This window comes from Gobio gobio (assembly GCF_949357685.1).
Source record: "Gobio gobio genome assembly, chromosome: 20".
NCBI classification, from domain to species: Eukaryota; Metazoa; Chordata; class Actinopteri; order Cypriniformes; family Gobionidae; genus Gobio; species Gobio gobio.
Window position 1 is genome coordinate 14,429,625 of NC_137113.1, and position 27,910 is coordinate 14,457,534.

The window sequence follows — 27,910 nt, forward strand, 5'->3', positions numbered from 1 at the left end:
GGTTTGTGTACAAACATCTGATAAACGTCTCAGAAAAAGCAGTTTTACATACATTCTAAATCAGAATCATTCTATTCAACGTCTGATAGGAAACATCTTAGAGACACATTAATGAGCAAACACTAAAAAAATACATCTTGCAGGTGTAAATGCAGATATCAAATAGACATCTCTGTGATGTATATGTGCTATCAGGGGTCACGTTGGTCAAATAGTTCATTAGTGAGGTTGATTTTTCTTTCTTGTTTTAACACATGGCTATTCCACCCTAATACAAAATAGATGCAAAATAGTTTTCATCTAATAAAAATGTACCACTTCAGCCAATTTTTGTGTGTATTTTAATGTTCAAATGATCACATTGTTCGCTTAGCAACATGCTAATGCCAAATGCATTAACAATAGTCAAGTATAGGAATTATTAATCAGAAATATTATTAAATAATTACATTTTAATGCAGATGTCATGCCTTTTTGAGTGCAGAGCTTACAAATTCTAGTTATAAGTTCTAAAAGGATGGGAACACTTACAAATCGTAATTGCGTAATTATGGTAATTCCGACATGGCGTAAAGTGAACCCACCTAAACACCCAGGTACTTGGGGTGAAAAGTGCTATTTGTGTTCGCGCTTTTTTTGAACAATCCACCACAAACATTGCGTTTTTAAGCACCATGCAAAGTTAAAAACAGTCCAATGCAAAAACGTAAGAAATTACCCATGCAATCAGGGTCAGGTGATTAGTCAACTGGTCACTTGTGCAAGTCACAGGCTGGCCTATTTTGAAAATACATAGTTTTGCAAATCCCTAACCTATATGAAAGTATGTTAGTGTGCAATGTGAAGGAAAATATGTCAGCAGAGAACCACAGGAATGAGTACGCAGGCAGAAAAATGAAAATCCAACAAACCCAAAAATCTTTGGATTCCCCAGCAAATAATGCCTGCTTTCAAGCGAACTCTTTCATGTCAGAGAGAATAGTTGGAACGGGTTGATGAAATGAAAGGACAAAAGCAAATACAAGAGCAAGGAGAGCGGGAGTGAGTTGGAGGAAAAAGCACAGCACATTTTCCATTTTCCTCTGCAAGTAAAAAAGCACATGAATTATGGATGCGAGCAAGCCAACAGTGCGAGAATTTGATCCCTGACCAGACAGCTCTTGGCTCCCCGTGGAGCAGCCCGCCACCCTCCCCCCCACCGGGTTTTTCAACATTGCTACCATCTATTCCTAACTTCCTTCTCGGAGAGAGAGCTGGAACTGTCGGATAGCTAGGCTTGGAGACTACTGCCTGGGGACAGGACGCACTCGTCTAGGAGACTTCAAGACGCTACCTCTGCATGCATTCTATTGTTAGCATCTTGATCCACAAAACTGAACTGACATTTTTACTTGTAGGTATAAATGTGAATGTTCCACCATAGATGCTCATGATGGCTCCATTATGAGGGGTTTGCAGCTCTGATAAGAAAACAAAACAATTATTTACAAGTACCCTCAGCCATAGGCAGACCACAAAAATAATGGCACTACACAACATTAACTTTAAGTGAGGAAAGCACTGGGGAACTTTGGACTATTTCAAATGAAGAAAGAGTCATCATGCGTATTACCAGAAATCCAAACTTAAATGGAAACCTCAAGAGTCAGATTTACAGTAAAATGTCATATCATACGGAAAACAACAGACAACAGAAATATAGACTAGTCTAGACCTTCTGGATGATTTTCCATTTTATACTCAAGCTATCAGATATAGACACAAGCTCTGTTCTAAACCAAGGAAGCTGCCTTCTAAGGCAGCACCCTCACGGAAACTGAATTGTGCACCAGATGCTGCCTTCAAGTGCATGTGGGATGCTCAATGAGTCAGGCATTCACTATTAGAACGTCACGCATTCGATATTATATATTGTGACCAATAACCCAAATAACAACATCTAAATTCAAAATGCTGAAAATTATTCATTTCTACCAGTTTTCTACCATTTATAAATGGTATTGTTTTACAACTGGTCTTTGTTACAATTTTTTTGTTACATAAAGCAAACGGACTTGCTTTCTGCTCACTGATCACCACTATATAGATTATAGATATTTTCTATATTATATTATGAATCAGAGTTCCCGCCATGGTTTAAATCAACATGCCCCTTTCCATGTTACAACCTGTGTATCATTCTAGAATTCATCTTAGGTGTGTGTGTAAGGTGTGAATTTTATTGTACACGTTATTTCTGATGAACGTTTTCGTTATGTTATGCATTTTAGTCTCTCCTGCCCAGGGACTGCATGCAGCTTAAATTTAGCTTTGGAGCTAATTCTTGAGCTGTCATTGTCCCCTGCTTAAAAAATCCTTGTTGATACAAAATAGTTCAGATTAATAACATTTACTATTTAACCCAAATATGTGTGTGCTATGTATTTTATGGTATCATGTAGTTAGCTTAGCAACATGCTAATGTCTAACTCCTGGGTGTTTAACTGCTTCGTGTGCACAATGGCAGCTAAACACCCAGAAATTATGCTGCATTCACACCATGTCGTAATTACGTGATGGCCACACGTGGTGTACTGTTCAGTCGGACTCAGATTTATTCGTTTCAATGAATAGCAACACTGTAAATGGCGGCAGTCAGGTGGTAAAAGTCGGGTTTACAAGTTGTAATTAAGAGCTCTACAAGGAAGTGAGCACTTTTTACAAGTCGGAATCTTGTAATTACGGTAATTCCGACATGGTGTGAACGCACACATTAGCATGTTGCTAAGCTAACGACATATGATCCCATAAAATACACAAATATTGGGTAAAACAGTGCATTTTAAAATATACTATTTCATATCATTAATTTTACGTACAAGTATGTTTATAATCAGCAGAATGTGCATTATGTGATAGCCTTATCTGTGAAGGATACATGCAACACCACAATTTTAATAATTTAGTCTACATTTTGAAACGGCCTTTGTGTCTGAGGCGTACATCTTACATTGACAAGCCTAAAATTTGGAACTAACTAGAGCAATAGTAAATTCAACTACCTTTAAGAACAGAGAAATCCAACAAAATGTCTTATACTGTAGTTCATAAATTCAAATTGAAATCAACGCTCTGAGAATTTAGTGACTCATTGAGCAACTCAGTCTTTGGGAGAAGGAACGTTTTATAGATATTGGTTAGGACTGAAACCAGGCATTGCAGCATTCCACACCACAAACAGAACACCATCACTCAACCCACTTACAAAACAAACTCCGTGACAGCAATGAAAAAGCATTGCATATAAACTATGGAACATGTCATCGGATTAACTATTATCAGGCAATGGGTGCACTGTAGGTACTACACCATCGCATTTGAATTAATTAAACGCATGCAAACACACCAGACCTCGCTTTGTTTAGTTCCATTAAATATAGCAATTATTCATGTGCTAAACAACACTGGCCAATTTTGAAAGTTACATCACAAAAACAGAACTGACACACTATGTTATCAGCCACTAATCATGATAATGTGTATCTTTAAAGTCAAGAGCTAAATCAAACAATGAATGACTACAACCCGTGGGCTTGGTTTGCACAAGTAATAATTAGCTTTCATTTACTAAAGCAGGTTTTGCTCCATTAACAACAAAACAAACAGCTTTGTTGACTTAGTGCCTTATTTGTGACTGTATAAAAATCTGCACGTTCTACTTGATGTCAACTGGACACAAGTAGCGGATGGCTAGAATTAATTGTGCATGGCAGTGCATTACAAAAAAGGAAATTAATTTATACGAGTGCGTGCATGTTTTTTAATGCGCATCCAGGGTATGACAGATTGAAGGAGGCGGCTGTCGTGTGCAGACAAGGTAGGTCTATTTACACAGTAAGCACGTAAACAGGCTTGGCTCCACTTTTATTGAGCACTGATTAAGCTCTTCATGAAACAAATTAAAGTCTAGAGAATGAAGCCCACGAGCAACAATGTTTAATTATATCTGACTCATCAAGGACATCAATGAGGCACTCAATGACTAGTATTCATCTTCAGCTCTCTGACCAGCACTCATTGGGTTCCTGAGTCAAATGAGAGGCATTAATAGGTTCGCTTCAAAGGAGGCGGAAGCTCTTTTATTTCTCTCTTCTCCTACTTCAATAGCTGCCGAATGTAATTACAGAGTCGAAGCCAAAATGTCTAAAAAACGATTTTCGTAATTTCATTTTAAACGTGCCATCACTCCACCAGCAGCAACAGTAGCCATTTCTTTCAAAACTTCAATAGTCTTTTGTGTCTTTCCACTCTAGTTCTATTTTTATTTGAAACCACAAACATCTTATCAGTAGGACTTTAAATGAGACTTAGAATCTATGGCATAAAATCACAGAAATTGATGTGTTCGGATGCACAGACAGTCAAACTATCTTGCCGTGAGCATTCACAGGCAAGAAAACAGATGCTTTCCTAATCATACAGTCCAGTTATTCCTTCAAAACGTAGAAACTTAACAAGCATCTCAAAAGCAAACGGGCTCTTGTGCTTTGAAATATGTCATTTAACTGATATTCACATTTTAGTAAGACAACAAATATTATCAACTTTTTGTTTTTTTTGAGTGCAACACAGACAAAATAAACACATCAAGAGAAAACGTCCCACACACCTTGGCAGAATATCATAGACTGCATGCTGGCAACAACCCAAATGCCCACAGCAACAAAATCCAGGTTGTATGTTTTAGCAAGATACATCAACAGGTTTGTTTGTGCTTTGCATTACATGGGGATAACTGCGACAAAATATCGTTAATAATAGAGCGAGTGATAACTGGTTTAAACAATATTTTGTAACCGATATTCACACTTTTTGATTTAATCGTTATCGGTCTACTGATAAATGCCACCATTTGTTGAGTCTCTATAGCACCAACAATTTTTATACAATGATTTAAAAAACAGACAATTATCCTCAAGTAAGAAAAGTGTATCTTAATAATATGCAAACTGAATAGTGAAAAAAATGCTAATCAATAATAATCATTAGGCTTTTTATTATGAATCAAATATTCATAAATCCACATAATGTCTATTGTTGTGTATATATAGTCACCATTATTGTCAACAATTGAAAATCGGTTATGTATATAATTTATCAGACACAAACAAAAATCATTGTTATCGTCATAAAATGCAATATCTGCTACAAATAAACAACCCCATTTCAGCACATAACTGTGCAACAGCCCCTTGATTTCCATTACTAAGTTATAAAAGCTTGACAAACTAAAACTAAAACTACAAAAACCCTTTCTAAAGACAAACATTTTGACAGGTCTCTTCCACCTATTGTACTGACTGAAGAGAATTTGATGGTCTCGTGCAAACTGTAAACATTGCAACTTTGCAAACAATAGCACTGATTTGTCTTCAATCTACAAACAATCCCCTAGTACATACCACGCTCATCGAACATGTCACGCAACACTCGAGTCCTCACGCATTGCTTAAGGCTGAAGGCGAGATGTTCCTGCATCTATCGGACTGCCACATTGCAACTGAAGTCACCGCCAAACCAGTGTGTGTGTGTGTTTCCAGAAAAAGCAAACAGCCCCTTAGAACACGCAAGGTACACAGCACTCAGCACGCATTCCCTTACCGTTTTAAATGCCCGCTTTGAGAGCGGTCGCGAGAATCCGAATCAACTGAACGCCACAGATAGAACTTTGATGTCTCGTGAGCGCATCCTGCGCCGCTCGCGCTGCTCCGCCATCTTCAGCCCGCACCGAATGAGCGAGAGCAGAGCAGCTGACGGGCGCGCGGGGAGGGTTCTTTACAAACAGCCCGAAGTTCTGAGCTCCTCCATCCATGCACTACACCCCTGTCATGTTATGGTACCTACTAGGTTCTTTTTACATTTTTTTTTTTTTTATTAAACAGTAGATAGCCTACAGTAAATAAGGTTTAAGTGATCAATTAAAAACCAAATTTAAAACAAATGTAAATAAAATAAATACATGTAAATAAAATCATATTTGATCGCCTAATATATATAATATATGTACAAGTTGACAAAAAGCTTTCCCAGAACAGACCAAAAATATTGATGACTCATAGTGCACGACAAAGATTTTTGTCCAATCAAAGGCTGTCTATTAAGTTGCCATCAACTTTTCATTAATAGAGTTGTCTTGTCATGTGCAATAAACACAAAAGAGTAAAAATCAATATATATACAGCTCTGGAAAAAATTAAAAGACCACTTAAAGTTCAGAAATCAATGTTAAGTGGTCTCTTAATCATATATATATATATATATATATATATATATATATATACACTCTAAAAAAAGGTTCTATATGGCACCAAAAATGGTTCTTGGATCGTAATCATAGGGGAACCTTTTTAAGTGCTCCAATTTTAGTGCTTCAGTGGTTCTTCAGCGGTTCTTCAGAGGTTCTTCACCGGTTCTTTGACTAAGGTGCTATGTAGCACCGCTACCATATACAAAACATGTTAATATATGAAAGTGGTTCCTCTATGATTACGACAAAGAACCATTTTTGGTGCCATATAGAACCTTTTTTATTTAGAGTGTATATATGATAGTGTCAAATCGATTAATACGATTAATCACATCTAAAATAAAAGTTTGTGTTTATATATCTGTGTACAGTGTATAATTATTATGTATATGTAAATACACACACATGCATGTATATATTTAAGAAAAAATATTTATATTTATATATAATATAAATTGAGAGTTTATTAAAAGTGAGTGTTTATATATATATATATATATATATATATATATATATGTATATATATGCACAGTACACACATACACTCACCTAAAGGCTTATAAGGAACACCATATTAATACTGTGTTTGACCCCTTTTTGTCTTCAGAACTGCCTTAATTCTATGTGGCATTGATTCAACAAGGTGCTGAAAGCATTCTTTAGAAATGTTGGCCCATATTGATAGGATAGCATCTTGCAGTTGATGGAGATTTGTGGGATGCACATTCAGGGCACGAAGCTCCCGTTCCACCACATCCCAAAGATGCTCTATTGGGTTGAGATCTGGTGAATGTGGGGGCCATTTTAGTACAGTGAACTCATTGTCATGTTCAAGAAACCAATTTGAAATGATTCGAGCTTTGTGACATGGTGCATTATCCTGCTGGAAGTAGCCATCAGAGGATGGGTACATGGTGGTCATAAAGGGATGGACATGGTCAGAAAAAATGCTCAGGTAGGCCGTGGCATTTAAAAGATGCCCAATTGGCACTAAGGGGCCTAAAGTGTGCCAAGAAAACATCCCCAACACCATTACACCACCACGACCAGCCTGCACAGTGGTAACAAGGCATGATGGATCCATGTTCTCATTCTGTTTACGCCAAATTCTGACTCTACCATCTGAATGTCTCAACAGAAATCGAGACTCATCAGACCAGGCAACATTTTTCCAGTCTTCAACTGTCCAATTTTGGTGAGCTTGTGCAAATTGTAGCCTCTTTTTCCTATTTGTAGTGGAGATGAGTGGTACCCGGTGGGGTCTTCTGCTGTTGTAGCCCATCCGCCTCAAGGTTGTGCGTGTTGTGGCTTCACAAATTCTTTGCTGCATACCTCGGTTGTAACGAGTGGTTATTTCAAAATGTCAAAGTTGCTCTTCTATCAGCTTGAATCAGTCGGCCCATTCTCCTCTGACCTCTAGCATCAACAAGGCATTTTCGCCCACAGGACTGCCGCATACTGGATGTTTTTCCCTTTTCACACCATTCTTTGTAAACCCTAGAAATGGTTGTGCGTGAAAATCCCAGTAACTGAGCAGATTGTAACTGAGAAATACTCAGACCGGCCCGTCTGGCACCAACAACCATGCCACGTTCAAAATTGCTTAAATCACCTTTCTTTCCCATTCTGACATTCAGTTTGGAGTTCAGGAGATTGTCTTGACTAGGACCACACCCCTAAATGCATTGAAGCAACTGCCATGTGATTGGTTGATTAGATAATTGCATTAATGAGAAATTGAACAGGTGTTCCTAATAATCCTTTAGGTGAGTGTATATATTCTATGTAAACACAGAATTTTATTTTGGGGGCAATTAATCGATTTGACAGCACTTAATGGGTGCCAATAATTGTGGCCAACGTGTTCTGGAGAAAAAAACTTATTTCATAATGCGTTTTATTTTACAGATTTATTTTTACAGCTATCTTTGAACATATTTACCAAAGGTGCCAATAATTCTGACCATGACTTATATTGACTATGAAATCACTAGTAGGTTATTAATTGCCTTGAGTTAAAGATTCTTTCATTTATTTATTTTGTGCTATTTGTGCCATTGTTTTTAATGGCATGTTATTTTTGAAGTGCAAAACGTTTATTGCTGTGGTTGAATAGGTCTTGTTACAATCTAATTAAAATGTAACAAATCATTTTCAAAAATGTATTTTAATAAATCTAAATAAATTAAACCATGTGAAGCAATGCAATGCCAATGCCACAAGAAGAGGTCACTTTATTTTGGCACTTGTCACACATGAAAATATTCAAAGCGTTTTTTACAGAAAATCAAAGACTTGGTAATGACTGAGAACATCATCAACATACAAACAGATGCTTGCATGACATGCAACAGACATCAACACTCTCCAGAGTCAGGGAGATGAGCTACCGGCCCTTGATGAAGAGTCCCAAAGCTCTGATGCAGTTATTGGCCACTTTAAGCAGTTTTCTGAGAGACCAGTGTAGTTTACTTCTAAAATGGCTTTTGAAGATCTAAGCAGGCACCATTCAAACACAGAAAGAAGTTAGTCTTCAGAGAGGAGAAGCACTTGATACAGTCCAGTTTCCATTTATTACATCTCCAGAACATACCTAGACCTACTAAGCAAAAAAAAAACTGAAGTAGTGCTTTGAGATCTAAACTGTTCCTGATTCTTGAAAATCCACAATTTAATGTGTAGGCCTGTTTTTTATAGCAATATAATGCCATAAAAATATGCGGGCACATCGGAAGGCATGGCTCCACTTACATTAAGAATACATGAATAATATATGCCTGTTAACTAATTTAGCAGGCAATATCAGAATATTAGAATAATTTGTACGACAATATGCATTAATTATGAAGCAGGCTGTATATAACTTTTTAATTTTAAGAACTGGCTTTTTAAAGGTAATTTCAGGTCTCGCAGTAAATCGAGTCAGTGTTTTAGAGAGACATTCTGTTCATATTTGTTGCATCAATAGAGCACACATAAAAACGGACATGATTTAGACTTCCTTATAATTTGAAAACCTTAAATATCATATTGTTTTCACAACTGGATTTGCATCACATCTGAATGTGCAAATCACAACAAATTCTCAGCCATCATCTGTGATGTCATTTCCTTATATACATTTGCCTATTGCCTCTCTTAATGATCCATTTTTAAAGAGCCCTTGTTGCTTACATTTTTCTGTTCAAATAAAATACAAAAATCTGTCATTCTTTGCATGAATTCTGTTCTGTAATTCTGATGGAATTCATGAAGAAAGGGGTTTAAAATAAAAAACAGACTGAGGAATCTAGAATCTAGATACAGCACGGAACAGAATTGAGTAAAAAACACAATATCGCCACCCACTGGATGAAAACACACAGTTCACAGAACAAAGTACAGGAACGGTTAAGAGATGCTACAAAATAAAATCTCATTATACTGACTGTCAACCAAAATCAGTCCCAAACTTGCACTTTCGATGCATTAGAAATGAGAAACTCCTCTTGATTTCACCCTTTGAATGGACAAACCCCATTATCAATTGCCATTCTACCTTTACATAATGACACACACTGCATTAAATCACCATGACAAATAAGAGAAAAGTCACATTAGGTTATTCGCTATCATGATTCTAAAATGCTATTTATGCCCTAAAACTTCTACTTAGACTGAGACGAAACAAAACAACATATTGAGTCATTTATCTTCAAGAGCCGTATGTCAATGCATCAATTCTGATACAGAGCACACTTGGTAAATTAATGGCAAGTTGAAAAGTTAAATATCATGATTTACTGTACATGATTTAAAAACTGCATTAAATGTATGACACATATAGAAGACACATGGCTTTAAAGATCACTTCGACTGTCGCTATCTAAAAGCCTACGTGATTCATTTCACTTGTCTAATCCACAACACTGAAAATGTTTCCACGAAGATTAGAGGTGCAGTTCAAGCCTTCTGTTAAATAAGAATAGTAGAAGAATCCGTTCTGTTTTCTTCCGTTCCACAGAATAAAAAATAAACCTGCTTTTGCAGAGCTTATATGCTACCATTCTATACCATGCGGAAGGCCTGGGCTGCTGCATCAAATGGCTTTTAAATACAATACATACATTAACATGCACTGCAGCCTCTGGATGGCGCTAGAAACATTTTAAATGCACATTAGAATCACATGTCGCACACTCTTTTAAAGGAACACCGTCCAAAAATGAAAATCCTATCATCATTTACTACCCCTCATACGGGTTTGGAACTAGAGGGCGAGTAAATGACGACTGAACATTATTTTCGAGGTGAACTGTCCCTTTAACATCACACTGGTCATTCTACAGTGTCCTAGATGAATGAACACCTTCCCAGACTTCCTAATCTCTAAATGCTAAAGATGTCAAATTGAATTGTACAGATAGACTACAGACGAATTAAGATCCAGGGTGTGAAAGCATACAGCAGGTGTTAAACACTCTCAGGCTCTTGTTTTTCCTTTCATAGAGTCCTGGTTTCTCTGAAGTGTGACGGACGGGTGGTTTTCCGAGAGAGTGGTGCTTCAGTGCTGAAGAGGAGCGGTGCTGTGCGTCACCTGTTCGATCCAGGACAGGTAACGGCTGACCCGTGAATACACACCTGGGTACGAGGGGTCACCGCAGCCGTGACCCCAGGAAATGACCCCTGTCAGTACCCAGCGCCCTGCCTCGCCCTGACACACTAGCGGACCACCGCTGTCACCCTGGCAGCTGTCAGCATGCTTTCTGAGGTCAGACGTCATGCTGCCGGCACACAGCATGTCGTGGCTTGTGAAACGCTCGCCATAACGCTTCTTACATTGCCACGAGGGCAGAAGAGGAACCCAGGCCTGAAGAAGAGTGCTGGGATGCTCAGTGTCTGAAAAATAAGGGGAAAACAAGTGGTGAGGCACCATTTGCAACAAATTTAAAGAGACATTTACCCCCAAATGACATTACTGTCCCTCATGTCATTCCAAATATAAGATATTTGTTGATGAATTGTGCACAATAAGATATAATCCTACATCCTACAGATGCTTGATTTAATTGAGATATGCGGAATTTGATCATCAGACAACACGTCAAACTACAGTAGTTGTGCTCCTCAAGCCATTCCTGAACCATTTTTTCTTTGTGGCAGGGTGCATTATCCTGCTGAAAGTGGCCACAGCCACCAGGAAATACCATGAAAGGGTGTACATGGTCTGCAACAATGCTTAGGTAGGTGTACGGTTCAAAGTACCATCCACATGGATGGCAGGACCCAAGGTTTCCCAGCAGAACACTGATCAGAACATGATCATCTCTGAGCTCAGCCATTACTTCCGCTAAGTGAGGTCAAAAATACGAGCGTGGTCATAGAAATATCAATTGTAGATGCCTAATTCTACTCATCCGTGCAGGCACTAATGAGGCATCTACGTATACATCTATGACCACGCTCGTATTTTGACCTCACTTAGCGGAAGTTATGGCTGAGCTCAGAGATGATCACGTTCGTCTGAACAGAGGTAAAATAATAGCTGCTCGGTTTCTCGCAGAAACTGATCGTTTCGCTAGATAAGACCCTTATTCATCGTTTGGTATCGTTTAAAGCCCTTTGAAGCTGCACTGAAACTGTCATTTGGACCTTGAACCGTTTGGGGCCCATTGAAGTCCATTATATGAAGAAAAACCCTGGACTGTTTTCATCCAAAACCTTAATTTCTTTTCGACTGCAGAAAGAAAGACATGGACATCTTGGATGACATGGGGGTGAGTAAATCATCAGCAAAAGTTTATTGAACTAGTTCTTTAACTTCTTGAGCAATTTGAGCTACAGTAGCTCGTATGTTTGATCGGACCACATGGGCCAGCCTTTGCTCCCCACGTGCATCAATTAGTCTTGGCCACCCATGACCCTGTCGCCTGTTCACCACTGTTCCTTCCTTGGACAGCTTTTGATAGATACTGACCACTGCAGACCAGGAACACCCCACAAGAGCTGCAGTTTTGGAGATGCTCTGACCCAGTCTTCTAGCCATCACAATTTTTGGCCCTTGTCAAACTCGCTTAAATTCTTACGCTTGCCCATTTTCCCTGCTTCTAACACATCAACTTTGAGGACAAAATGTTCACTTGCTGCCTAATATATCCCACCCACTAACAGGTGCCGTGATGAAGTAGTCAGTGGTCATAATGTTATTGAGTATATAATATATAAAGTGTTTTTAATGGTAGTGTATGTATATAAAACAAATTTAAAATAAATATGTAAAAAAAAAAATGCAACATTACCTGTCATTCCCCAGCCTGTGATGACACAAGACGCAGGTCTCTTGCCCCACTTGCTGCCAGGTGCAGGCAGGCAGGCAGCATTTGTATGAGGGTTAAAGGCCACGCACTTCCCCTCTGCGCCCTTCAGCCGGATCAGAGCCACGTCATGCTCCCAGCTCTCCGTTTGGTACTTCTTGTGCACCTCTATGCGCTCTGGAGAGAGCACACGTTCAAAATCATCCTGTTCTCGCGTGTGATAATCCCCGAGCTTCACCACGTACCGTGAAGCATCACTGCCAAACCTGTAGAATCAAGACATTCATTCATATTATAGATGATGCACTGCAAATTCATTCATTCCACTGCTACTGTACATAAATTCATGCACTACCACTCAAACGTTTGTGGTCAGTAAGATTTGTTTATTGATTCCGAAAGAAGTCTCTTATGCTCACCAAGGCTACATTTATTTGACAAAAAAACTGTAATATTGTGAAATATTATATCATTTAAAATAACTGTTTTCTATTTTAATATATTTTAAAAAGCTGAATTATTAGCATCATTACTCCACTCTTCAGTGTCACATGATCATTCAGAAATCATTCTAATATGATTTGGTGCTCAAGAAACATTTATTTTTATAAATGTTGTGCTGCTTCATATTTTTGTGGAAACTGATTAATTATTAATTAACTGATTAAAGTTTTGATGAATTCAATGCATCCTTGCTGAATAAAATTATGAATTTATACATTTATAAAAAATCTGACTGACCTGAACTTTTGAACAGTAGTGTAAATACATACATTTGGTAACACAATTAGCAGTTTTTAAAAGTGTTTTTTTGCGGACCAGAAATATGAGGGGCGACAAACATATTTCAGAATAATTATCAAGTTTCAGCAATTTTAGGGCAATGATGGAAATTGAACTGTTAAAGCCCAATTTTTTAACCCACATAGGGGAAAATACTAAATTATTTAGAACGTACAATAGATCATGAAGTAAGCCAGTGAAGAAAAATGAGCATATCCTTGTCCTAAAAATATTTTGTACTTCTCAATGCAGATATTTGTGCTTGACATAAATTGCAGAGTGCATCTTATTTTGCGGTCTCAGTGATTTAATTAAAATCAATCAGTTAAAAATGATTATGGAGTCGAAACTGGCCCTTGAGGCTATAGCTGAAGAGGCCAGGCATAGCAGCAAATACCACTGATGTCCAGCAGGTGTCTCTCTCACCGTTTGAAGCAGTGAGCTGCAGTGAGCAGCCAGCATGAGTTGATGAGAGTGGCTCCGCACAGAGGCTGATTCCCTTTAGACTGAGATCTGAGCCACAGGGACGCCTGCCAGGGCCAGTCACCTCTGTGGAATATACATATGTACATGCAAACACATACACAAGTTAGCACGCACACACACACACACACACACACACACACACACACACACACACACACACACACACACACACACACACACACACACACACACACACACACACACACACACACACACACACACACACACACACACACACACACAGTGGATGAGACCAAGAAAAAGATACTCTGTTAGAGAAGTAGAGTGTCAGAATCGTATTTTATCAATTTAAAATATTATGCCACTTAAAAGTCATTCAAAAGTGAAGCATGCATTTGTTTTAATACTTTCTTATTCCTTAGAATGTAGAGACAACTATAAATAAGCTATTTATATGTTAGTTTTCCCAAAAGGTGTAAACGCTGAGGGGATTTTTTCACTATAAGAAACAGCAACACTCGCTTAACCAGTGGTAAAGGTTTATTATAGTATTAAATACTATTATTGTATTTATTCATATTTAGCTGTTATTTTTTATTTTCATTTATTTTTTTATTTTTTTGTTTAAAGCTGCAGTTTAAAGGGATAGTTCACCCAAAAATGAAAATTAGCCCATGATTTACTCACCCTCAAGTCATCCGAGGTGTAAATGACATTCTTCTTTCAGACGAATAAAATCTGAGTTATATTACAAATGTTCTGGCTAATCCAAGCATTATAATAGCAGTAATAGTTGCTCTGTTTTTGAAGTCCATAAAAAATGCATCTGTCCGTCAAATAACGTACACCACGCGGCTCCGGGGTGTTAATAAAGGCCTTCTGAAGCGAATCGATGCGTTTGTGTAAGAAAAATATCCATATATAAAAATGTATTTCATTTTTTTCTATGGCCTGCATCAGCCGTCCCCGCGTCATCACTTCCGGCGAATAAGGTCAAAATACATGCAAAATACCGGCGCGGTCATAGATATATACATAGATTCCTCATTAGTGCCTGCGCAGATCGGTTGAATGAGGCATCTACGTATATATTTCTTTGATCGCGCTAGTATTTTGACCTTATTCGCCGGAAGTTATGGCGCTGGGAAAACTAGATGACATTCGTCTGATAAGAGGTAAAATAAATAACATAAATACTGTTCGGTTTCTCGAAGAAACCGATCGTTTCGTGTCTTAAGACATCAATGTGTCGCCACAAGCCGCATAGTTTAATAAGGTTTCGTATGTCTATGTGTTTTTACTCTCATTGCTCTCATACTCTTAAATATCCCCATTGACATGCATTATACGACTATCACACTGCAACGGTTGGAGTTAAAAATCTTCATTTGTGTTCTACTGAAGAAACAAAGACACCTATATCTTGGATGCACTGGGGGTAAGCAGATAAACATAAAAAATTCGTTTTTGGGTGAACTATCCCTTTAAGTGTAAGTTTTGCCTCTTTGCCGCTATCTCCGTTTGAAACCTGCAATTGCAGTTATTTGCGGAATTATCATCTTCATGCAGGTTGTGCATCGGCACGGCTCCTTAGCGCAGATGAATCTAATGTTTTGAGAAGTATGTGCAGCTTGCTGTCAGTGCCAAAATAAGACATTTTCACTGGAAAATGTCATCTGAACAAGTAAGTAACATGTCTGCCACTTTTGTTGTGACCGACTGAGAAAAAAAGCATTACAATAAATTGCGATGATACCAATGGTTATTAAATCTAACGATCGCTTAGCTCATTGTAACATATCCTATGCCTGCCGTTTCCATCTACCCACCACCAGAGGTCACCATTAAGACTTTTTCACTGCACACAGTTACATGTTACCCTGGACTACATTTCCCAGGTTTCATTGCTCCTAATTAGTTCCACACCTGTATTCAATCACAAGGACTATAAAACACTGATGCACAAGCTCACTGGTTGCAGAGTATTGTTAGCACATGTTGCTGTTTAGCTGATAGCTTCTTTACGGAGCCAACCGTGTTCTTAGTCTGTTCTAGTCTTACTCTGTGTTTTGATCCTAGCCTGGTTTCCTGTGTTCTGCCTGCTCTCTGCCTGCCCTGGACTCTTGCTCGCCTTTGATTATCTCTATTTGTCTTGCCCTGTTTGGATACTGTTTGCCTCTCGCCTGGACCTTAGCCTGGAAGTCAGATTATCCTCTTGCCTTGTCCCCTGGATGAAGTTATCTGGTTGATGACCCTTGCCTGTCCCTGGAATGCTCTTTGTCTTGTCCATATCATGCCTGTTTGCCTTGGTTTGAGCCCTGTCTGTTATTGACACATCTTTAATAAAAGCTTTGCATATGGATCCGCACGCCTCTCATCTCAGTCCCTCCGTAACAGAATACTCTGCCACCCGAGGATCCAGCGACTTCTCTAAAGAACACTGGTCAGGTATGAACCTTGCAAGACAGTTATTGGCCCTAGAACAGGGTATGCGACCGCTAGAGGTATATATTCAGGAGTATTTGGATTTAGCATATTTTTCTGATCTGCCTGATTGTGTTCTCATTGACTTCTTCTGTGAAGGCATAAATCCACCCTTAAAGTCTCGATTAATCCATGAGGGTCCTCGTACATCGCTCAGTCATTTTCTGGATTATGCTCTACTGATAACTGGCTCTTTTTTCACTGTGGGGGTCGCAGAGTCTCGTGTCGTCTCAGCAGACCTTCCAGAGTCTCGTGTCGTCTCAGCAGACCTTCCAGAGTCTCGTGTCGTCTCAGCAGACCTTCCAGAGTCTCGTGTCGTCTCAGCAGACCTTCCAGAGTCTCGTGTCGTCTCAGCAGACCTTCCAGAGTCTCGTGTCGTCTCAGCAGACCTTCCAGAGTCTCGTGTCGTCTCAGCAGACCTTCCAGAGTCTCGTGTCGTCTCAGCAGACCTTCCAGAGTCTCGTGTCGTCTCAGCAGACCTTCCAGAGTCTCGTGTCGTCTCAGCAGACCTTCCAGAGTCTCGTGTCGTCTCAGCAGACCTTCCAGAGTCTCGTGTCGTCTCAGCAGACCTTCCAGAGTCTCGTGTCGTCTCAGCAGACCTTCCAGAGTCTCGTGTCGTCTCAGCAGACCTTCCAGAGTCTCGTGTCGTCTCAGCAGACCTTCCAGAGTCTCGTGTCGTCTCAGCAGACCTTCCAGAGTCTCGTGTCGTCTCAGCAGACCTTCCAGAGTCTCGTGTCGTCTCAGCAGACCTTCCAGAGTCTCGTGTCGTCTCAGCAGACCTTCCAGAGTCTCGTGTCGTCTCAGCAGACCTTCCAGAGTCTCGTGTCGTCTCAGCAGACCTTCCAGAGTCTCGTGTCGTCTCAGCAGACCTTCCAGAGTCTCGTGTCGTCTCAGCAGACCTTCCAGAGTCTCGTGTCGTCTCAGCAGACCTTCCAGAGTCTCGTGTCGTCTCAGCAGACCTTCCAGAGTCTCGTGTCGTCTCAGCAGACCTTCCAGAGTCTCGTGTCGTCTCAGCAGACCTTCCAGAGTCTCGTGTCGTCTCAGCAGACCTTCCAGAGTCTCGTGTCGTCTCAGCAGACCTTCCAGAGTCTCGTGTCGTCTCAGCAGACCTTCCAGAGTCTCGTGTCGTCTCAGCAGACCTTCCAGAGTCTCGTGTCGTCTCAGCAGACCTTCCAGAGTCTCGTGTCGTCTCAGCAGACCTTCCAGAGTCTCGTGTCGTCTCAGCAGACCTTCCAGAGTCTCGTGTCGTCTCAGCAGACCTTCCAGAGTCTCGTGTCGTCTCAGCAGACCTTCCAGAGTCTCGTGTCGTCTCAGCAGACCTTCCAGAGTCTCGTGTCGTCTCAGCAGACCTTCCAGAGTCTCGTGTCGTCTCAGCAGACCTTCCAGAGTCTCGTGTCGTCTCAGCAGACCTTCCAGAGTCTCGTGTCGTCTCAGCAGACCTTCCAGAGTCTCGTGTCGTCTCAGCAGACCTTCCAGAGTCTCGTGTCGTCTCAGCAGACCTTCCAGAGCCTCCTCACGGCAGGTCTGCCACCTCAGAACCCTCATCTGATCTGTCAGGGGAAACCGTTATGCGTCAAAGGTTGGCATCCAGCGTGGAGGATCCACCGCTGGCATCAGTACGCACCGCTGGGATCCCCGAACCGATTCATTCTAGCCCTCCTGCTCCTGAACTTATTCCCCTGTCGGCAGCGCTCCCCATGATGGGGATCGCTTTATGGTGTATCTGGGCTTCGTATACCACTGCTGAATATCCAGAGGTGGCGGCAGATGCTGCAGAATCTTATGAGATGGTATTCGCTTCAGCTCCTGGCGCAGTGGTGACGTATAGCAATGAATTCTCGTCTTGTTTTGAATTGGCAACGGAGGCCGTTTGTGAAATTTTGTCCTGTATCGACCCACCCGCAGAGGCTGTCTCTGAACTTTCATTCTGTTGTGAACCAGCTCTGGAGGCCGACTATGAACTCTTGTCATGTCCTAGACCAGCCATGGAGACCATTTCTGAACCCTTGTTGTCCTGTCCTGAAACCGCTTCAGAGGCTGTTTATGAACTGTCAACCTGTCTTGACCCGGCCACAAAGGCCATCTATGAACTGTCATCCTGTTCTGAACCAGCCAAGCAGACAGTCAATGAATTATTGTACCTTCATGAACTGACTACAGAGGTCCTAAATGAACCGTTTTTCTGTCCTGCTAGTTCTGTCACAACCCTAGAAATGGTACAGGAGTTTCCTGTCGGTTCCAGTAGCTTTGTCATAACCGAAGATTCCACAAATGTCTTATCTGACTATCCTGTTCCTACCCATGAGTCTAATTATGAACTGTCTACCCATCCAGTTCTCTCAAATGTGTCTGATTTTGAACTATCTGTCTTGCCAGTTTCAGTCAATGTTTTTAGTTTTGAGCAGTCTAGTTATTCAGTTCCTATCAACACACTCCATTTCGAAATATCTGCCTATAATGAATCTGTCTCTGAATTTTCTGCAAGTCCAATTTCCTTCAATGATCCAATGTGTGATTTGTCAGCCGGTCTAGTTTCAATCAATGCTTGTGATTCTGAATTGTTTCCCCATTCTGTTTTCCCCATCAAGTCTGATTTTGAACCACCTATCTGCCTAGTTTCCATTCATAAACCCGATTTTGAACTCTCCGTTCATCCAGTCACTCCCAAAGAGATTCTGATTGAACTCATTGCATTTCCTGTCTCGGTCCTTGGGGCCGTGGATACATTGTCTGTGTTTTATGTCTCAGTTTTCCTTAGGTTTCAGTCTTTACCATGGGTCCCTTATCCATCTGGGCCACCGTGGTGGTTCACTTGCATACTCTGGTGGTCTTCAACCCAGCTTGTTCTGCTATGGTCACCTGTCCAGCCCGCTTCGTCCTGGCCCTGGTCGTCTGTCCAGCCCGCTTCGTCCTGGCCCTGGTCGTCTGTCCAGCCCGCTTTGTCCTGGCCCTGGTCGTCTGTCCAGCCCGCTTCGTCCTGGCCCTGGTTGTCTGTCCAGCATGCTTCGTCCTGGCCCTGGTCGTCTGTCCAGCCCGCTGCATCCTGGTCCTGGTCGTCTGTCCAGCCCGCTTCGTCCTGGCCCTGGTCGTCTGTCCAGCCTGCTTCGTCCTGGCCGCTTGCTCAATCTACTCCGCCTTGGCTTCCTGATCTGACTCTGTCTTCAGTCTTACTCCCACCACATGGTCCTGGCCCTCCGTCCCTTCTCCTGTTCTGTTTCGCGTCTGGAAGCCGCTCCTTGGAGGGGGGCTCTGTAACATATCCTATGCCTGCCGTTTCCATCTACCCACCACCAGAGGTCACCATTAAGACTTTTTCACTGCACACAGTTACATGTTACCCTGGACTACATTTCCCAGGTTTCATTGCTCCTAATTAGTTCCACACCTGTATTCAATCACAAGGACTATAAAACACTGATGCACAAGCTCACTGGTTGCAGAGTATTGTTAGCACATGTTGCTGTTTAGCTGATAGCTTCTTTACGGAGCCAACCGTGTTCTTAGTCTGTTCTAGTCTTACTCTGTGTTTTGATCCTAGCCTGGTTTCCTGTGTTCTGCCTGCTCTCTGCCTGCCCTGGACTCTTGCTCGCCTTTGATTATCTCTATTTGTCTTGCCCTGTTTGGATACTGTTTGCCTCTCGCCTGGACCTTAGCCTGGAAGTCAGATTATCCTCTTGCCTTGTCCCCTGGATGAAGTTATCTGGTTGATGACCCTTGCCTGTCCCTGGAATGCTCTTTGTCTTGTCCATATCATGCCTGTTTGCCTTGGTTTGAGCCCTGTCTGTTATTGACACATCTTTAATAAAAGCTTTGCATATGGATCCGCACGCCTCTCATCTCAGTCCCTCCGTAACACTCATATCACATCAAACCATGCAAATTATTATTATTTTTATACTATTATTGTTAATGTTAACAACATCGGCATTGCGTTACTTTGTGTATTTAGTGTGTATTAGCGTTACCTGTGGATTTCAATTTCTGTACAGTCTAATCTTTTGTTTTTGACTACAGGTGAATCTCCAGACCGTTCTGAATTTTAATCCGGCATCAAAATGATAAATTTAATTACTCCAGCTGCTGTGAGAAAAGGCTATAAATGATCCTCCACCTGCAGCATCCTCACATGCGATATAGCCTACCCGGGACTCCTTTATGTATCCAGACGTGACGTAATGACGCAAAGATGAACGGTGCCATGATCGAATTTCCCGCAGAAAGCTACCAGTATAACTCAAATTATAACACTTTATTACAAGCTTACCGTTGTGAATCGGGGCTAAAGTAAGGAAATCGTTTGAAACACTGGCTAGTTATATACTTGCTCAAATTGATTTTGGATAATTTTTAACCAAAAAAAGTTATGGACTGAAGCTTTAAGTTTTAGCAATTTTATGTACATTTTCTATTAAAGCTTTTTTATTTTTATTTCAGTTTTAGTAATGTTGGTACTTTAACTTAAACTTTAATTTATTTTGGTTTCCTTCCCTAGGCAATGTTAAAGTTTTCCATACATTTCAATATGTACATTTCATTTTATTTCAGCTTTATTTCAATGACCAAAAGTGATTTTTAATTGTTTTAATTTTAGTTATCAATAACAACACTGCAATGTCGTGAGTTTAGGGTGGACCTATCTGTTTAACTGACCAATTGCAGATGAGAGGATCAGGAAAGCTGAGAGAAAACAATGATATTTTTTATAATTTAATTTAATGAAACTACACTCTTTGAAGAAAAGGTTCTATACAGAACCTTAAAGGGTTCTGTCAGGTACTTCATATATATAGAACCTTTTAGGGGATCCCATCATGGTATTATTTAATGGATTTAGTTTGACCTGTAATTAATTTTTCATTTTAATGACATTTTATATGTCCTCACTAGAAAAAAATGAAATAGCCTGTTAAACATCAAAGTGTTATGTATTATAGAACCTTTTAGACATAGAGGGTTCTTTACAATGTAGTCAAGATCCCTAGGGTTTCGTATAGAACCCAAATGTGCCTTTTTCAACGAGTGTACTAAACAACTTGTATTTGCCATCCATTTTGAACAAATATCCACGTTTTCTAGAACTGATCACACAGCAGTAAAAATTTAGATGACTGATTACCTCAGAGATTTGTATCCTCCCACAATCCTCTTGCTGCGTCTCTCAGCACCAGCTCTCAAACCGCAGGTGTGTGTGCCCACCACTGCTATGTCAGCCTCTGGCTCCGGCAAATAATCACACACTACACCTGCATCCTGTCCGTGCTTACAAGCGTGGCTGTCTTGTCCTTTAGAAGGGCATTCTCCGAGGAATGACTCCTTCCCAGTGCACCTCACATTGTTCAGATGGATGGTCCCCTTCCCTGCTCCGAAATATCCCATCGGTCGCACTTTTGACACACCACTGCCATAGAGAGTAAAAAAACATTTAAAGACTTTTTCTATCTCCATTCATCATGACTGAGGAATGATAATAAATCATATTCCACAGTACTGCTTATGAGACGCTTTCGAGCTAAGATGATGCAAATTGTTCCCTACGTGAATCCAAGCTGTCTGCAGACGACAACAGCATTGACATCATTCCAGCCATGATCACAGACACTGCCCCACTCTCCGTTAAGAAACACCTCCACTCTGCCCTCTTTTCTATCGTCGCCACCTGCCAATCGTACCAGAGGTCCTGAAACCACAGAAAAGCAAGCAAAATAGAGACTAGATCTTAGATTTTTGTCACTTAGAGTACTCTGCATCTTTAGATGTTATGAAAAATGTATGAAACATAAAAAAAAATTCCCCACAAGTGAAGGCAGTAATTTTCCATTTAAACGTATTATGATGTAGACAGTTACAGTACATGGAATGAGCTGAAAGACAGAAATATTCAATACATTTCGTTTTATTTGGCTTTAGACAGAAGAACCACATCCTTTTTGTTTTGTAATGTGACATCGGTGAAAAGATCTGTTACTAGCGGTGTAGCTTAAACAACATGGCGTGCGACAGTCAGTGATAAGGCTGAACCTCATAACAAGGTTTCTGTTTTGACAAAAATCTAAGTCAAAAGTTAAGCAATTCATAGTTTCCTCATGGCATCAAAATGGGCTTTATTTAGTTTCTTAATACACAATTCATCAGTGCATGTTACTCAAGCAACTTCCCTTTTCAGCTAACATCTTGAATCTCTCTTATTTTCTTCAACTCCTCCTTTCAATCTGTAATGTCTAACACCTCTACTTTCACAATCCAATCAATTCCTAAAGGAATAAAGTCCTGCGCTACATTGTTCTTACACTCAGATACACAGATCAGACATAACATTATGCTAATATCCTAATATTGTTTGTCCCCCTTTTGCTGCCAAAACAGCCCTGACCCATCGAGGCATGGACTCCACTAGACCCCTGAAGGTGTGCTGATGTTAGGCCAGCCTTCACTCCCCACGTGCATCAATTAGCCTTGGCCACCCATGACCCTGTCACCTGTTCACCACTGTTCCTTCCTTGGACAGCTTTTGATAGACACTGACCGCTGCAGACGGGGAACACCCCAAAAGCGCTGCAGTTTTGGAGATCTAGCCATCACAATTTGGCCCTTGTCAAACTCGCTCAAATCCTTACACTTGCCCATTTTTCCTGCTTCTAACACATCAACTTTGAGGACAAAATGTTCACTTGCTGCCTAATATATCCCACCCACTAACAGGTGCCGTGATGAAGAGATAATCAGTGTTATTCACTTCACCTGTCAGTGGTCATAATGTTCTATCTATCTATCTATAAATAATTTATCTAGGGCAGAGATTAAACTTTGCTGATGCTCTGAGCAAGTTTTTAAAACCACATAGGAAATGCCCATGTAGGGGTTTTCCCTTTCTTCCTTTCTGTGCAACATATACTGGGTTAGAAGTCACAACAGAAGGAACAAACACATTTGATAACTGATCCATACAGGTGAGTAAAACTACAAAATAACTACAATAGCAAATTGTGGAAATCTTGAATTATAACATGCACTGTTTTTTCTACAGATTTAGCTGCAAGCAAAAAGATTTATCACTAAAATGGCAAACTGCACAAATGTCTACATAGTGCTAAACGACGCAGAGAAGGTGGCCGTTGGCACGATCTGTGTTGTGATCGCACCCTTCGGTCTCTTGGTCAATGTTCTTGTTCTGGTTGTCATAGTCAGCTCTGGGAACCTGCGGCGACATCCGTCATACCAGTTTATGGGAAGCTTGGCGCTAGCTGACACTATTGCTTGCTGCTGTTTCACCATCACCTTCCTGGATTTCCACCTTTTTAAAACGGACAACTCTTTTCAGAGAACAAAGTATCTGCTTAAGCTGAGTGGTGTGACCATTGCGTTCACGGGCTCGGTTGGAAGTCTGCTTTTGATGGCAGTGGACCGCTATCACGCTATCTACAAAGCTACGACCTACAAGGTGCAGCTGACACGTAAAAAAGCCTTGCTGGGAATTGTGGCATTATGGTCAGTGGCTGCATTCATTTCTTTCCTTCCTCTGATGGGCTGGAGTTGTCAGACTTGTCTATCATGCTCAAAGTCCCATCTCTTTCCGTACGTGGATCGCTACTACCTGGCATTCTATACCTGTCTTATGTTGGTGGCGCTCGTCCTCATACTGGTAGCCTACGCCCTGATAATGTGGTGGGCCCACCAATATGAAGCCAACATGAACGCTGACCATCCAGGGCTAGCACGCATGCGCATAGACATCCATTTGGCAAAGACTTTTAGTTGTATAATTCTGATGCTGTTAGTGTGTTGGCTGCCTGTCCTTTCCTTCATGATGACAGATGTAGTTACGAAAGAGCTTTCAAAACCACAAAAAAGGGCATTTGCTTTCTGCAGTACTCTATGTCTGCTGAACTCAGGCATCAACCCATTGCTATACACCCTGCGTTGCCGTGAGCTACGTGCAGCACTAAAATCATTAGTAGGTAGTTTAAGGAGATGCAAGGGTTGTAGTTCATCAGCTATTAACTAATACCAGTTAGTAAACAACATTTAGCTAATGACAGTGTTATAAACAGTGCTAATAAAAAGTGTTAGCTCCCTCTAGTGTTGGTTCCAAAACCTTACAGCAGCTTTGTATATACAACTATATATATATATATCTGTAAAAATACAAGGTAAGGAAGAAGAGATTTGAGGATAGACAGGAAGCAAACACATTCAAGATTAGCATCTTAGTTCACTTTTATTATATTTATTTTATGCTGATTTTTTGCACATTTTTTTTCATGAGTAAAAAAATCGCTTTAATGTGGAAGCCTGTTTCTGCTCTCTGTTATTTGTGAGATAAAGTTTAGAATAACATTTAAAGACATAAAGTCGCATTTTCCGATATTAAGTTGCAATATTTTGGGGGAATAAGTGATACATTTTTTCATCTAGGATTCTTTGATGAAAAGTTAAAAAGAACAGCATTTATTTGAAATTGAAATCATATATAAATAACATTATAAATATTATTACTGTCACTTCTGATCAGTTTGTGTCCTTGGCTGAATACAAGCATTAATTTCTTAAAGGGGTGGTAAAACACATTCTTTTGAAGGCTTGACTGTGTTTGTGGGGTGCACTGTAACATGTGTTCATGCTTCGTTTTTAAAAAAATTGCCTTATTTTTCATATATTTGACCTTTATTCTACACTGCTCTGTCCCTCCTTGTAAAACGGTCTGATGCTTTCCGGGTTGTATGAAGCCAGTCCCTCAAAAATACGCAATGGGCTCAGATTGGTTAGCTGGCCCAGTGTGTTGTGATTCGCTAACCGCAGTGCACGTATGTCGGAAACGTCACGCCCCTTACCGGAGGCTGTGCTTTGGTCAGTGTTAGAAACAACGGCGTCAATAAAACCATACCAATCTGAGCCCGAATCAGACCCAGAACATTTGAGTGAAGATGATCGAGCAGAACCTGTTCAGTCCTCAAGAGTAAAGACTGCGGATCTATAATGATCGCTACTGAATGGCACTTTAACTTTTGTATTTTTAGAACGATTATAGCCAAATATCTGTCGCAAGAACTAACCCAAAACAAACACTAAGCACTGGCTTTAACTAGTAAGTTAGCCAAATCACACACAGAACCATGTTTAGTATGCCTGAAGATAAACAACACATAAAAGCTCTAATCAAAGAATCATTTACACTAATGTCAGGTTCGCTGTTGAGATTTTAACGTTAGTGTTTGTAATGTAAGGTGTTCGTCGGATAACGTTAAGTATGAATGAGCATTTAACAGACTGGTTTGCAGAACAGTGTTGTCATCTGTTTACTTCCTTGCTACAACCTATTACAGGAAAACACATCGATGAAAAATAAATCAGACTTACAGGTTGTGGCCCGTAAACAGCTTCTGTTTGTAAATCCAGCTTTCAGGACAAGCCGTTGTGCATATCCTGTATTGAACTCGCGAAGTTTGTGGAAGTTTGTGTTGTCCTCCGTGAAATGTGCAGCGCGCGCGTCGTGCATCCACGCACCGGCAGTGTTTTTTTCACGCAGCTGACGTTGTGCAAATCTGGCATTGAAATCGCGAAGACGGTGGATGTTCTCCTCCGTGGATGTGCTGCAGGGAGCCCCGCGCGCGCCTGATTCCCCGCTGACTCAAACACACTTGCATATAACATGCTGTATGTTAAACGCTCTGCAACGCACCCCCGTCCCTATGAAGGCTGAACAGAGCAAGTACCCCAGACCTGCAATCCGGATGAAAATAACAGCGTTTCCTTGGCATCGCGGCAACAACACTCCAGCCTACTAACCACAACAGCGCCGCGATACAAAATGGCCTCACCCCCCCTTATTTAATATTCTCGGAGGAGGGGTTTATGTAAATATTGAGCCTGTTGATGTCACCAACCCTGGAGGAATGTGTGTAGTCGCCTACTGGCCGTTTGCTGTAGTTCTTAGAAACTGATTTCTTTAAAAGCAAATATCTCCCTTTGCTTTAAACTTTGAACGTTGTAACTTTGCAGATGTTGTTTATGCTCAAGCAGCAACATTACACGCTAGCTAAAGTTAGAATAGTGAAATCGTGGTTTACCACCCCTTTAAAAAATAAAAATGACTGAGCCCAAAATTTTGAAGGGTAGTGTAAAAAGTCACAATTATGAGAAATAGTCACAAATACAAAAAAAAAAGATGCAATTATGAGACAGTCTTAAAAAAATGTTGATATAAAAAGTTATTAAAAATAGTCACAATTACAGTATCATTATATATATTTTTCCCTCTAAGGTAGAAACTCAAATGCTACATCAAAGACTATTTTTTTATTATATAAAGAGTCATTGTAAGATGTAAACAAAAGGCTACCTTTTTTTAGATCCAATAAAAATCTTGAATTTTCTCATTCTGACGTATAGTACTTTGTCAATTTTCATCACTTTCACCACAGCAACACTGACGGAAAATTCAACCTTGTCCTAACATCAGCTATTGAATAAGCAACTATAACTCCTCCACATCCACACACGTCTTGATAAAATCTTGTCTTTCGAACCTAATATTTCAAACATACCCATTCAAACATACCCAAAATGTCACAGGCTGTGAGCAAAAAGAGCAGTGATGTTATATGATAATGGAGTTTAAATTGAAATGCTGTTTGTTTGGCGGGGGAAAAAATCATGTTTGTCTAATATTACACCGTCAAATGTCAAAGGTAGTGTTGTGGTCGCCGAGGGCTACACAATACTTCATTGAAATTCAAATGGAACTTTTTATCAATAAAAGCAAGTGCTTGGGAAACTACAATGGCCGCATTTATTTCCCGGCCTCTGTCAACAAATGACATTTAGACCCCTCTGAATTTCAGAAAGGGTCAAAGCAGCGCAGACAGAGAAGTCTATCAGCAAAATGTATCTGTGCCTCACACAAAGCCCTAGTCACGCACACTGAAGCGTATGTTGGTGTGTGTTCAAGATAACTTACCAGTACTTTCTGGAGCCAAAGGGACCTCATTGTTTTCTACCCTGTGGCAGCGTATTCCAACATCTTCACTATGAGAGCAATCGTGTCGACCCCACACGCTATGTTTACACTCCAGCAAAGAGCTCTCACTCCCCTCACACTCCACATCGTCCAGCAGAATCAGCCCTGTTCCTTCTCCAAACGCGCCAGCGGGGGTGACCTCCGCACCACCCCTACATGGACACACACACTCATGATAAATTCCCAATAACATAAAGCCACTTGAAAATCTCCCACAAAATACTTTATGTATGCATATAGAACATATAGAGGACACCCACTATTGTCTATTGTTGAGTAGGACACTTCTAAGAGAATTTAATTACTAATCCCCTGCAGCCATTTGCAAAACAAACCCCCTAAGTTAAGAAGTTAATAGTGATAATATTCTTACAATTATGACTAAGGGTTTTCCTAACTTAAGGGGTTTGTTGTACTTAATTCCATGCACAAGTTAATCTAGGCTGCGTACAAAATCGCATACTATCTTGTTGAAAAAGTACTTGCATTGCGAGCGCTAAAAAAGTATGTTCTATATGAATGTGTGTAGTATGAATGTAATCTGAACGTATTACATTCGCCATGTTGTCATTATCACATCACCAACTACTAGAGTCAGTTACA

At 40.5% G+C, this 27,910-nt stretch overlaps 3 protein-coding genes across 4 annotated transcripts in view; 1 reads left to right on the plus strand and 2 right to left on the minus strand.

Annotated features, from left to right (window-relative positions):
* Positions 1-5,864, minus strand: part of ndst2b (N-deacetylase/N-sulfotransferase (heparan glucosaminyl) 2b) — a 101,633-nt gene extending 95,769 nt beyond the window's left edge. The window contains exon 1 of the mRNA XM_079801236.1: positions 5,641-5,864. The gene's annotated coding sequence lies outside the window, so the exon portion shown is untranslated. The remainder of the gene's footprint in view (positions 1-5,640) is intronic.
* Positions 5,865-8,490: 2,626 nt separating this feature from the next.
* Positions 8,491-27,910, minus strand: part of LOC307143828 (neurotrypsin) — a 61,214-nt gene continuing 41,794 nt past the window's right edge. For both annotated transcript variants that reach the window (XM_079845596.1, XM_079845595.1), the window contains exons 9-14: positions 27,248-27,459; positions 21,829-21,970; positions 21,410-21,691; positions 13,789-13,911; positions 12,565-12,845; positions 8,491-11,164 (exon numbers count right to left, since the gene is read on the minus strand). In XM_079845596.1, coding sequence (XP_079701722.1) covers positions 10,830-11,164; positions 12,565-12,845; positions 13,789-13,911; positions 21,410-21,691; positions 21,829-21,970; positions 27,248-27,459 — 1,375 coding nt within the window. In that variant the 3' untranslated portion in view covers positions 8,491-10,829. The remainder of the gene's footprint in view (positions 11,165-12,564; positions 12,846-13,788; positions 13,912-21,409; positions 21,692-21,828; positions 21,971-27,247; positions 27,460-27,910) is intronic.
* Positions 23,351-24,295, plus strand: LOC307143739 (cannabinoid receptor 2; the record flags this gene model as incomplete). Its single annotated transcript, XM_079845500.1, has 1 exon — positions 23,351-24,295. One exon carries the CDS (start codon positions 23,351-23,353, stop codon positions 24,293-24,295), a length of 945 nt encoding a protein of 314 aa, XP_079701626.1.